The 12172-nt window shown below is 50.4% G+C and overlaps 1 protein-coding gene across 3 annotated transcripts in view; it reads left to right on the top strand.

The window, feature by feature from the left end:
* The window catches only part of TNS3 (tensin 3), a 170596-nt gene that overhangs the window by 86054 nt on the left and 72370 nt on the right, over nt 1-12172 (top strand). For all 3 annotated transcript variants that reach the window (XM_033088708.1, XM_033088707.1, XM_033088706.1), the window contains 6 exons: nt 234-356; nt 6476-6540; nt 8615-8698; nt 10032-10144; nt 10487-10547; nt 11152-11227. In XM_033088708.1, coding sequence (XP_032944599.1) covers nt 234-356; nt 6476-6540; nt 8615-8698; nt 10032-10144; nt 10487-10547; nt 11152-11227 — 522 coding nt within the window. The remainder of the gene's footprint in view (nt 1-233; nt 357-6475; nt 6541-8614; nt 8699-10031; nt 10145-10486; nt 10548-11151; nt 11228-12172) is intronic.

The raw sequence follows: 12172 nt of genomic DNA, 5'->3' as shown, positions 1-12172 counted from the left end.
TTCTAGAATCATCATTCCAGCTCGGAAGAGCAGATAAGACCCAGGAACAGATGTCTCATGGGGCAACTTAATCCCTCGCTTTTTCTTTCCTGGTCGCAGTTCCCACTGAGGGTTTGAAAAGCAGCACATGGCTGGTTCTGTGCCCTCGAGTGGAAAATGCTGCTAAAACAAACAGCATGCACGTGGCCTCTAAGGGCCCAGAGGCGACAGCTGAGGCTGCTGTGTCGTTGCAGATTCTGGACGTGGGCTGGCCCGAGCTGCACGCGCCACCCCTGGACAAGGTGTGCACCATCTGCAAGGCTCAGGAGTGCTGGCTGCACAGCGACCCCCAGCACGTGGTCGTCATCCACTGCAGGGTGAGCGTCCTCCCGGCACCGCCAGGGCCCAGCGGGTTGTGGGTGGTCAGGGCTCCGTACTTGTCCTGGGCAGAGCCGTTCCCCCTGCTTCACGAGATGGCCTTCAGAGTTTTCAGGACAGAGGCTCCTGACGTGCTGCTGGGCATTTTGAAACTCATGAGGGCCACTGTGGGAGTGAAGCATTTCACTGTGTGCATTTCTGTTTCTCAAGGAAAGCCCCCTTTCAAGAGAAGGGCACTGTTAGGGTACGTGGCATCGGGCTTCGTGCCACCCAAGTGGTCAGTGACCGGGGGTCGGGGCACTTCCCGGGGCGCTGGGGTCTGTTCCCACACAGCAGATGTAAGGGTTTGCTGCCCATGGTTCAGGCGGCCATACTCAGGCCATGTGGTGACCACTCGCCCCCGAGGACAAACCCACGGGGCGTTCAGGTGACGTTAACTTCTCTGCTTTCTGCCCTTTGCCCACACCTGACTTGAATACGTTCTGCCGCCAACAGCCAGGCACTCCGTTCTTTCTCTTACCAGATTGTTTCAGCCAACCGGGGCTTTTTCAGTGACATTAAGGAGCTTCTCTCCAAATTTGTGTTTTGGTGCAAACTTAGAAAAAAAGACAGAGAGGCTATTTTTAAAAAATTATTCTCAATTAAATTCGTATTTTCTATGAGACTTGGACTGATGGTTTTGACATCGTGCAGATAATACTGATGGTCGTCGTTGCCTGAGGTTGTGTCATAGCCTTTCTGAGCAGTGTTCCCTACCCTGGTTCTCAGAGGGGTTCTGGTGAGAAGTGCAGGTCCGGACCGCTGCCCGCTGTGTCTCCAGAAGGTTCTGTTGTGCTGGGCCTTGAGAAGCACAGCCTGCACTCTTCATGCCATTTCTTCTGTGCGTCTCTCTTTTTTCACGAACTAACTTAGCATATTATTTGCCCTGCCTGGGTCACAAGGGGTGAACTGACAGCAGAGAGGTGCCCAGAATGTGCCCTTCTGACGGACGCCTGGAATCTGGACAAGGCTTGTTAGCGGGCTTAACTGGGCACGCATGAAACCTTGAATGATTTGCTCACCTCTGCACTGTTCTAGTGGCCCGGGAACCATGTCCCAGACATCCTAGAAACGTGCCACAAGGGGAAGCCCTCTTTCAATTTGAACTTAGTGACGTCACACTAAGGTCATGGTCATCGCTGTGGGTGAGACCCTGATGTTTGCCTAAACCTGTGACTGCACAGTGCTCCCGGAATGACTAACAGGGCTGGCCCATTGTGGTCTGGGGGGACAGACCAAGGGCCAGCTGTGATGTGACAGCCCTGCTCTGCTCATGGGTACAAAGGGTGGTGTTTGTGCGGCCCCTCCCCCCTGCCCCCCCAGTTGCCCATGGAGCCGAAATGGCCTGTGGCTCGCTCGCATACTGCAGGTTTCCTCCCCACACCGTTTGTTTTGGAGCCGTTGGTGAGGGGCCAACTGCAGGCTGCAGTCAGTGATGCTGATTTGAGATCTGACAAAACTGAATACTGGAGTGTTGTGGCTAAAGGACTCCATGTGTGTAACAAGCACCGCAGAGACAGGACGGATTGAAGGTGGCAGTGACACCACCATGCGTGTCTGATCTGGTGCAGGTGCTGCAGTTTCCTCGCAGGAAATTTATGCAAGAGCGAGCTCCCAGCTGTGCAGTTACTACCGCGCACGCCAGGGTTCAGCCATGAAAGTGCCCGTGTGTCTGCCCCATGTCTGCGAGGCGCACACTTCATGTCCCAGCAGATGGAAGCTCCTGGTGACAGTCGCACGCCAAGTGGGTCTGTCAGAATTTTGACTTGAATTTGCTCAGTTTTTCCTTTTCAAGAATAGACTGGGGATCTGTGTGTTGGTGGCTCTGTCTTTTTGGCCTTCTGTGATTCTAGATGAGGGTCGGCTAACTTTTTTTGCAAGAGAGTAAGTATTCTAGGCTTTGGGGTCCCCATGGTCTTACTGTAACTACTTTATAAAAGTAAATTTTATTCAATTTATTTAAACTGAAGGAGCCCAAACAAACAAACCCAAAAACAATTTGCCTATTGCTCCTACCCCTTACCCCCCGCCTCTTTCAAGCACCAATTGGTTATTTGTATCTATGAGCTTGTTCAGTTTAGTTTTGTTTGTGTTTTAGATCCCACATGTAAGTGAGATCATAACAGAATTTGTCTTTCTCTGTCTGACTTATTTAACTTAGCATAATGCCCTCCGTGTTCATCCATGTTGTCACAAATGTCAAGATTTCATTCCTTTTTATGGCTGAATAATATTATATATAGTACATACTACAATTTCTTTTTGTTTAAATATAGAAACATTTATATGAGATAGTCTTTGCAGCATTAATGATAATACATAAAAATGAAAAAAATAACAAAAATTCAATTTGTTAAATAAATAATGAGGTTTCCATATGCTGGACTTCTCTATGGTCATTCAAAGGATGATTTGAAAGAATACCCATTAACTTATAACTAGAAGATGTACTTTATTTATTCATTCGTCTATCCATAGACACAGGTTGTTTCCATGTCTTAGCTATTGTAAATAATGCTGCAGTAAACAATGGGTGCATATATCTTTTCAAGTTAGTGTTTTATTTTATTTTATTTTTTGGATAAATACCCAGATGTGGAATTGTTGGGTCATATGGTAGTTCTATTGTTAGTTTCTTGAAGAATCTCCATACTGCTTTCCATAATGACTGTACCAACTTACAATCCCACCAACAGTGCGCAAGCATTCCCCTATGTTTTCTTCTAGGAGTTTTATGGTTTCAGGTCTTACATTCAAGCCTTTGGTCCATTTTGGGTTAATTTGTTTGCATGGTGTAAGATAGTGATCCACTTTTATTCTTTATTCTGTATCTATCCAATTTTCCCAACACCATTTATTGAAAAAACTGTTCTTTCTTCATTATGTATTCTTGGCTCCTATGTCAGGAATTTATTGGCCATATATGTGTGGGTTTATTTCTGGGCTCTTTATTTTCTTCCATTTATCTATGTTTTTATGCCAATACCATGTTGTCTTAATTACTGTAGCTGTGTAATATAGTTTAAAATCAGGGAGCATATTGCCTTCAGCTTTATTCTTTCTGAAGATTGCTTTGGCTATTCAGGGTCTTTTTGTGATTCCATACAAATTTTAGAATTATTTTTCTTTGAAAAATGCCACTGGAATTTTGATAGGGATTGCACTGAATCTGTAGATTGCCTTGGGTATTATGGACATTTTAATAATACTAATTCTTGCAATCTGTGAGCATGGAATATCTTTCCATTTCTTTGTGTCTTCTTCAACTTATTTCTTTATTGTCTTATAGTTTTTAATATGTAGATCTTTCATCTCCTCGGTTAAATTTATTCTGAGATTTTTTTTTGATACAATTGTAAATGGGATTTTTTTTCTTAATTTCTCTTTCTAATAGTTGGTCTTAGTGTAAAGAATACAAGAGATTTTTCTGTATTGATTTTATGATTTAATGCAACTTTTACTGAATTCATTTATTAGTTCTAACAGTTTTTTTGATGGAGTCTTTAGGGTTTCTGTATATAATATCATGTCATCTGCAAATAGAGACAGTTTTACTTCTTCCTTTCTGATTTGGATGCCTGTTATTTCTTTTTCTTGCTTAATTTCTTTGGCTAGGACTTCCAGTGCTGTGTTTAATAAAAGTGGTGAGAGTGGGCATTCTTGTCTTGTTCCTGATCTGAGAGGAAAGGCTTTCAGCTTTTCCCCATTGAGGATGATTTTAGCTGAGGGTTTGTCAAATATGGCCTTTATTATGTTGAGGTACATTCCTTTTGTACCCATTTTGCTGAGAGTTTTTATCATAAATGGATGTTGAATTTTGTCAAATGCTTTTTCTGCATGTGTCGATATGACCATATGATTTTCACACTTCATTTCGCTCCTGTGATGTATCGCGTTGATTGACTTGTGGATGTTGGCCCGTGCTTGCATCACTGGAATAAGTCCTACCTGATCCTGGTGTGTTACCCTTTTAATGTTTCGTGGAATTCGTTGTTTTTTGGGTTGTTTTTGTATTTTGTTGAGGATTTTTACAACTATGCTCATCAAGGATATTGGCCTGTAATTTCTTTTCTTTTCTTTTTCTTTTTTTTTTTTTTTTTGTGGCAAGCTTGTCTCGTTTTGTTATCAAGGTAATGCTAACCTCGTATAATGAGTTTGGAAGTGTTCCTTCCTCTTCTAATTTTTGGACGAGTTGGAGGATTCTCCTTTGCATGTTTGGTGGAATTCACCAGTGAAGCAGTCTGGTCCTGGGCTTTTCATTGTTGTGAGATTTTTGATTTCTGGCTCGATCTCCTTACTAGTAAGTGGTTGGCTCAGATTTTCTGTTTCATCAGATTCTTGGTAGGTTGTATGTTTCTAGGAATTTCTCCATTTATCCTAGGTTGTCCAATTTGTTGGTGTATAATTGTTCATTGTAGTCACTTATAATCCAGTGTATTTCTGGGACATCAGTTGTAACATCTCCTCTTTCATTTCTGATTTTATTTATTTGAGTTCTCTGTCTTTTTTCTTGTTGAGTCTAGCTGGGGGTTTGTCAACTTTATCTTTTCAGAGAACCAGATCTTCGTTTCTTTGACCTTCTCTATTGTCTTTTAAGTTTGTATTACATTTATTTCTTCTTTAAATATTTGTCATTTCCTTCCTCTACTAACTTTGGACTTTGTTTGTTCTTCGTTCTCTAGTTCCTTGAGGCATAAAGTTAGATTGTTTATTTGGGATTTTGTTTGTTTCTGGAGGTAAGCATTCATCGCTCTGAACACTCCTCTTAGAACTATTTTTGTTGCATCCCACAAATTTTGGTATATTTCCATTTTCATTTGTCTCAAGGGTTTTTTTTTTTTTTATTTCTCTTTTTAGTTTTGCTTTGACCCATTGGCTATTCAGTAGCATGTTGTTTAATTTCCACATAATTGTGAATTTTACAGTTTTCTTGTAATTGATTTCTAGTGTCATGTTGTGGTCAGAAAAGATGGTTGATATGATTTCAATCTTAAATTTATTAAGACTTGTCTTATGGCTTAACATGTGATCTATCTTGAAAAAATGTTCCATGTACCCTTGAGGAATGTGTTTTCTGTTGCTTTTGGATGGAATGTTCTATAAATATCTGAAGTCTGTTTGGTCTAACGTTACTTTGGGCTAATGGTTTCTCACTGATTAGCTGTAACTACTACAACTTGCTGTTGCTGTGTGGAAATAGCCATTGATGTACCTACACGGGTGTGGTCGTGTTCCAGTCACACTTTATTTATGGACACTGACATTTCCAGTTCATATAGTTTTCATGTGTCATGAGATATTATTCTTTTGATTTTTCTTCAATTGTTTAAAAACAAAACAACTCTTAGCTCACAGGTTGTGAGGACCCAGATGGTGGGCAGAAGTGGCTTGCCTACCGCTGTCTTGGGTCATCGCGGCATGTTGTAGAAGGTGGCAGTCCATGGTTTTGGGTGAGGGTGGCCTGACACATAGCTGTGGTACTTCCAGACATCTCTTCCTGTTGGTAATGTTGGCTGGTGGTTCCAGCCAGGCCGCCAAGTCTGGAATATACAGGCGTGTGGTTATGGATTGAACCATGCAGTTTTGGACAGTGATCTCCTGTGTATGTGACCGGACATGGCTGGGTAGGCTGTGCCAGTGACATTGTGATGTGGCCAGCACACTGGAATGTGCTGTCCTGTCGATCTGGACTTGTCTGAGCTGTGTGTGCAGCCTCAAAACCCTCATCCCGTGCAGGGAGCTTCCAGGTCCCTGTCACCTGGGTCATGGAGTCAGGCTACTTTACTTGCCTTTGTCCTGGCCCAGTTTTTCTGGCCTCACTGGGAATTGCTGAAGTGGCTGGCTGCCCCTGTGCAGATTTGCTCTGGGGGTGTGCACAGACACCCCGGCAGCACCCACTCCTGCTGTGGGCACCCTGCTGCCCTGGGTGCTGCTGTCCCTGAAACAGCGACCAGAGAGGGGAACGCTGGCTTCCTCCAAGCGAGCTCTTTGTCATCCTGTGACAAGTAAGTTTTACTGTTGTAACTCCATCTCTGCCACGGGCTCGAGAGAAAACTGGGTCCTCCTTTGTCTTCCACAGGGCGGAAAGGGACGCATCGGCGTGGTCATATCATCCTACATGCACTTCACCAACGTCTCAGCCAGGTAGGAGGAAGTGTCTGTGCTGCCCTGGGCGGAGAGAAGCCCTCCGCATGTTTTCCTTTTGTCCCTCAGGCCTCCACAGTCATGAGGAGGCAGCTATCATGGCTCCCGCTTTGCAGAAGGAAACTGAGGCTGGGTGGTATTGACAGTGTGCCTGTGGGCAGGAAGCCTGGTCCAGCCTGGTTCTCAGAACATCCTCTGGCGTCTACCATCAACCTCATGTTTCAATGGCCACTTTGTGCAGCAAGCTGCCCCACTGAGGAAACACAAGCCTGTTCATACTGGCCGATAAACCGTTCCTTTCTAGCAGCAGGGATGAAATTTGACTTTCCGAATGTTTTCTCTGCAAACAAATTGGGGAGCTTGTGCCTGCCAGGGAGGAAACCCAACCCCCCGGTGAAAATCAGACCCCTTCTTGGTGATAATGAGCGTTTGTGTCTGTGCAGACACATGCTCACATGAGTCCCTCAGTGCAGCAAAGGCGTCTGGGCGGAGACCAGACTTCCCTGGCGATTCTCGACAGGGCCCCTCACATTTCTGCGTCCCTGCCCGCAACAACGCAGCTCTGTCTAGACCAGCGTCCTGTGCACTGTGGGAAGTCCCAGCAGCTAGAAACAGACTGAGAGCTTTATTCATGGAAGGCCCATCACTGAGACCCTTTCTAAAAGCTGCTTTCCCTAGTAGTCAGTCCATATCTCAGCTGTATGTCAGGCAGTTTACATGTACCTCTGAGCCTCACGGTCCTTCCCTGTGAAGCGGGGGTGACAGGCATGCCTCACGAGGTCTTGTGACACTCACTGTGTCATTGCATGGAAGGCACTTGGCCCCAGTACTCGAGTATCAACTGCTGTTGATGCTGCTCCTGCCGTAGGAACAATAGGAGTGGGTAGTTTTTAGGGACGTGCGGTGACAGACACCACAGTGCTTTCGTGACCTGCTTTCTGAATTAGCACTCTTTCCTGAATGTCTTCCGTGATGTCATTTAAGTGGCTGCACAGCTCTCTCTCGGTTGATGAATAGATGACATATTTCAGAACTTGGTGTTGTTGGCTATCCAGGTTGCTTCCAGTTTTGCTTGAGAATTTTAGTTTCTTGTGCTGATTCTCTATGTGAAAGCAGCTCTGCTCACAGACTCGTGTACACCTGTGATCGTTTCTGCTACTGTTCCTCAGGTGTCATTCCCAGAAGTAATCACAGGGCAGACAGTTTTCAGGTCTTTGTTGCAAACTGTGCTCCAGATCTGAACAGAAATCTCAAGGCTTGAAGTAGGAAGACTATTCCCAGGCCAGCATCGTAAAGATAAGCGTTCGGGAAGGTGGAGTAGTGGTAATGTCGCTCATCCCCGTGCCGTCAGTGACACTGGGCGTAAGCATCGGCCAAATGCATTACAGCGTTTACCAGAACCAGTGAACTCCAGACACAGGATGCTAAACAGGAAAGGTGGACATAGAACACCTGTGGGCTTGTGCAGCCAGAGTTCAGTGTCAGACAGGGTGGAAGGCCGGTGGCAGTCACTTCAGAAACATAGTTATGCAGCCCTGTGGCCTCCGTCAGCTGTCCTCCCCACCAGCCACAGTGATGCCTCTTGAACCTGTGCATAGGTGTGACTCCCTGAGGTGGCACTCAGGCTGTCCCCTGTGGGTCCCAAATGCTCCACGTGGGACTTGGTGGGTGCCCGGTACCCTGTGATGCCGACACTTGGGTCTGCCCTCTGGTCTTGTGTAGAGCCCGCTGAAAGCCACCTCCCTTGATTGGAGCCCTGTGCCATGGGACGTTTAGGGGGTGGGGCTGGCAGTGACTGTCCTGGGTGCTGTGTGTGTGGCACAGCTCAGTGCCACCACCTGGGACCGGGGCTGCTGTTTCCAACAGAACGTAGGCCCTGTGACCTGGCTGCCCCTTTGGGCTGAGCATATGTCTGCAGGGATTGGGGTTAAGAAGAAATAGGTGTCTGTGCAGTGCAGAGTGTTGATCTCCGTCCGCATGGGCGCCGGTGGCCCAGAACAGCCCCAGCACTTGTCCCCTGCCACCAGCCACACTCGGCGTCCACGGTGTTAACGCGCTCTCTCTGCTTCCCCAGTGCTGACCAGGCCCTCGACAGATTCGCAATGAAGAAGTATTACGATGACAAAGTGTCAGCTTTAATGCAGCCTTCCCAGAAACGGTATGTAGGTCCCGGGCCGCCATGGAAAGGCACGTGAGAGCTCACATTAGAAATGTACAGACACAAGAGGCCCCTGGCCAGCCAGGAACAGGAGATGTGCTAGGAGCCCCCGCGTGTGGAGAGCGGGGAGCCCCCTGCGGTGACCAGTGACAGTGCAGCCAGGCGTGTCCGTGGTCACCACGCGCAGCCCAAGCCGGGTGATGAGGGCTTGGCTGCCATCAGCCTCCTCATGCTGCCCTCAACCAGGGGTTGCAGGACCCTCCACGTACATGAAAACGTGAGACGGAAACTGGTCCGTGTGCTTACTGGGCCCACGACCTTGAGAGCAAAGGGCCCCTTGCTCAGTGGCTGCTGCACACGCCTGAACAAACGGCCAGGCGCCCACAGGCTACACAAGCCAGACAGCCAGCTGAGGCGACCAGGGCCTCCCACACTGGAGGAGGAGGAGCTGCTGTCCGGAGCAGGGGATAACTCAGGGCCCCCCCCCAACATCCTCCACTCCGCCTTTCTGGGAGCCACAGAGCCGAGGACCCAGAAACCTGCAGTGTGCCTCACTTAGCTGATCCAAGTGCTTGGACAGGCCACCGGATGTCCTGCCACACACACACACACACACACACACACACACACACACACACCAGAATTAAACGGGGTGTGTGGCGCCCTCTGGTGGCCAGGCCCTGGCTGTGGCCTCCGCCACTCTGGGTCCTTTTCTGTCACCAGGGCAGTGGAGACACTGTGAAAGGAACCTAAGCTGAAGCAGATGTTTATTTCTAACATTTTCCAAGCAGGACCGACTATCACAGGGTTTTAAACTTTGTGTTTAGAGTTTAAACCGGACATTTCCTACAGTTCATTTTGTTCTTTGTGCACGTTCAGCGGCAGTGATGGACCAGAGTGTGTGAACTGCAGGCGTGAAACCTAAGCGAGGCCGAGCCTGCTGGGCTTGCGGTCCTGGAGGGCGGGGGTGGGGAGAGGGGGAACACTGCCCTGGGCAGTGGACTGGGCGGCCCCGCTGGAGTGGAGGGCCTGGTGCCGTGGCAGCCGGGATGCTCGGTGAGTGCCGGTCCCTGGCTCTGCGCAGGCGTCACAGACGCGCGGGGCCAGTGAGACGTGGGGCCGCACAGCACACGCGGCTGGCGGCGCTCAGCGGGACTCGCAGAATGTCTTTGGGGTCGCACCGCGGCAGTGTCTCTCGGGGGCGTGGGCCCGAGACTTGGGTGTGGAGACCCCAGGAGAAGCAGCGTGTGTCCCTGCCTCCCTCGGGCCCCACTTGGGCTCCGGGACCACTGGGGGCGCATCCTGGAGACGCTGAGCCGGCTTTGCTTTGCAGGTACGTCCAGTTTCTCAGCGGGCTCCTGTCGGGGACGGTGAAGATGAACGCCTCGCCCCTGTTCCTGCATTTCGTCATCCTGCACGGCACCCCCAACTTCGACACGGGCGGAGGTGAGTGCCGCCCCCACGGAGGGGTCTGGACTTGCCGGCTGGTCCTGCCCCTGCACAAGCAGGGCTCCCGTCCGTCCTGAGATCTGTGCCCTCCTGGTCACTGACTGGACAAAGCCATGTGTGTGTGGCAGGGCCAACTGGCTTGTCAGAGGAAGGACAGGCGGCCAGTGAGGGGAGCAGGACCTGTCCCCAGGAACCCCGGTGCTCCTCACACTGCCGACCACTCCAGCCCTGCTTCCCCAACGTGGCAGGCGGCCTGTGGGCTCATCGCCTCAGGGCGCCTTTGTCCCTGTTTGCCAAACGCTGCCCTTCCGCTCACCGACGGTCCCGCCTCCCTTTCAGCGTGCCGGCCCTTCCTGAAGGTCTACCAGGCCATGCGGCCCGTGTACACGTCGGGGATCTAGTAAGTGTGCGGCGTGCGGGAAATGGGCCGCCGGCGCCCTGCAGGGGAGGGGCGAGCAGAGAGGTGGGCGGGGCTCCTCTGGTGGCGGGCGCCCCTCCCCCACTCGGCACGGGAGAGGGGCACCGGCTCGGGACGCGTGCTCTGTGCTCTCCTGCGAGTGAACCTGTCAGAGCCCTGTGCTGGCCACTCCTGTGAGCCTTTCTTCCCCTTTGCATTTCAGACAAAGGGCAGGCACACATCCTCAGAATTTGTACAAATTGCGGGGCTTTTTGTGTGTTGGAATAATAAGCGTTTTATGCACATTAACGGGAAATGAGTAAAGTGAAGAATGTTCTCCCCACGGTCATCAGCCAAAACACGCTGCTTTCCTGTTTCTGGACTCACGGGGACCCACACAGGGGCGACGCTTCGGCAGCCGTGTGCACCCCATGCCACATGGCCCCGGGCACACGCCCTGGGGTGAATGTGCCGTCCCCGACCCATGTCCCTGGCCTGGCAGCTTTCTGCCCCATTTGGACTCATTCTCAGGACCTAGATTCCTGGCCGCATGGGGTGTTTTGTGTGATTTCTGAGACAGTGACCTCCCTTCTCGTTTGTTCCAAAGCAACGTGGGCCCAGAGAACCCCAGCCGGATCGCCATCGCCATCGCGCCCGCCCAGCTCCTGAAAGGGGACGTCATGGTGAGTGCTCTCTCGGCCCCTTTGGGGGGCCTAGGACGGCACGCTGTGACAAGAAGGGAACATGGTTCAAGAGTTGGCTCTTTGTTTTATTATAAATGGTTCATTCAGGGTTTTTGAGGGTTCTTGTTAGCTTTCCCTAAAAATTTGGGTTTAAAACTCTTCCTTAGTGGTTGGTGAACTCCCACCTGGCCCCACCCGGACCTTTTCAAATCAGGTCGGTGGGGTTCAGGAAGACACACACCCCTGGGCACACTCACACCTGGGCACACTCACACCCCTGGGTACACTCACTCCCTGGACACACACCTTGAGCACACTCACACCGTGAGCACACTCACACCTGGGCACACAGCCTGGGCACACTCACACCTGGGCACACTCACACCCCTAGGTACACTCACACCCTGGGCACACTCACACCCCTGGGTACACTCACTCCCCTGGGCATACCCACTCCCTGGCCACCGCCTCCAGCTCTGGAAGAAGACTGGGCAGGCCCCACCCCCCACCTCTCAGTTGTCCCACCCATAGGCAGCCTGAGAATGGGGGCTGAGTAAACGTCACAGGTGCTGCTCAGCTGGAATGTGGTCTAAGCAGGTAGCCTGGGGTCACTGGGAGGAGATGTGGGTGGGTGGGGGTCGAGGTTTGGCTGAATAGCTGGGGGGCTGGTCCTGGACTGGGGTGGGGCCGGCGGAGGAGGTGCTGTCTGACTGCCGTGCTTGGACTTGGTTCCTGTGTGGCAGTGCCGCCAGCCAGCGCTGGGCACGCGGGAGCTCAGTGAGGCCTTTGCCGCTCCAGCCGGAAGGCAGGGTCCTGTGGGGATGGGGCGCTGCTGCCTGCATTGTCTGCAGATGACAGATGACAACTTCGGGAGCCTGAGCCACTAGAAAGGTGTTTGCATGAGCGCATTTGATCCAGAGGCTACACAGGGACTGGCTGTCGCAT

This window comes from Rhinolophus ferrumequinum, chromosome 20, assembly GCF_004115265.2.
Source record: "Rhinolophus ferrumequinum isolate MPI-CBG mRhiFer1 chromosome 20, mRhiFer1_v1.p, whole genome shotgun sequence".
NCBI lineage: Eukaryota > Metazoa > Chordata > Mammalia > Chiroptera > Rhinolophidae > Rhinolophus > Rhinolophus ferrumequinum.
This window is presented reverse-complemented; position numbering and strand designations above follow the sequence as displayed.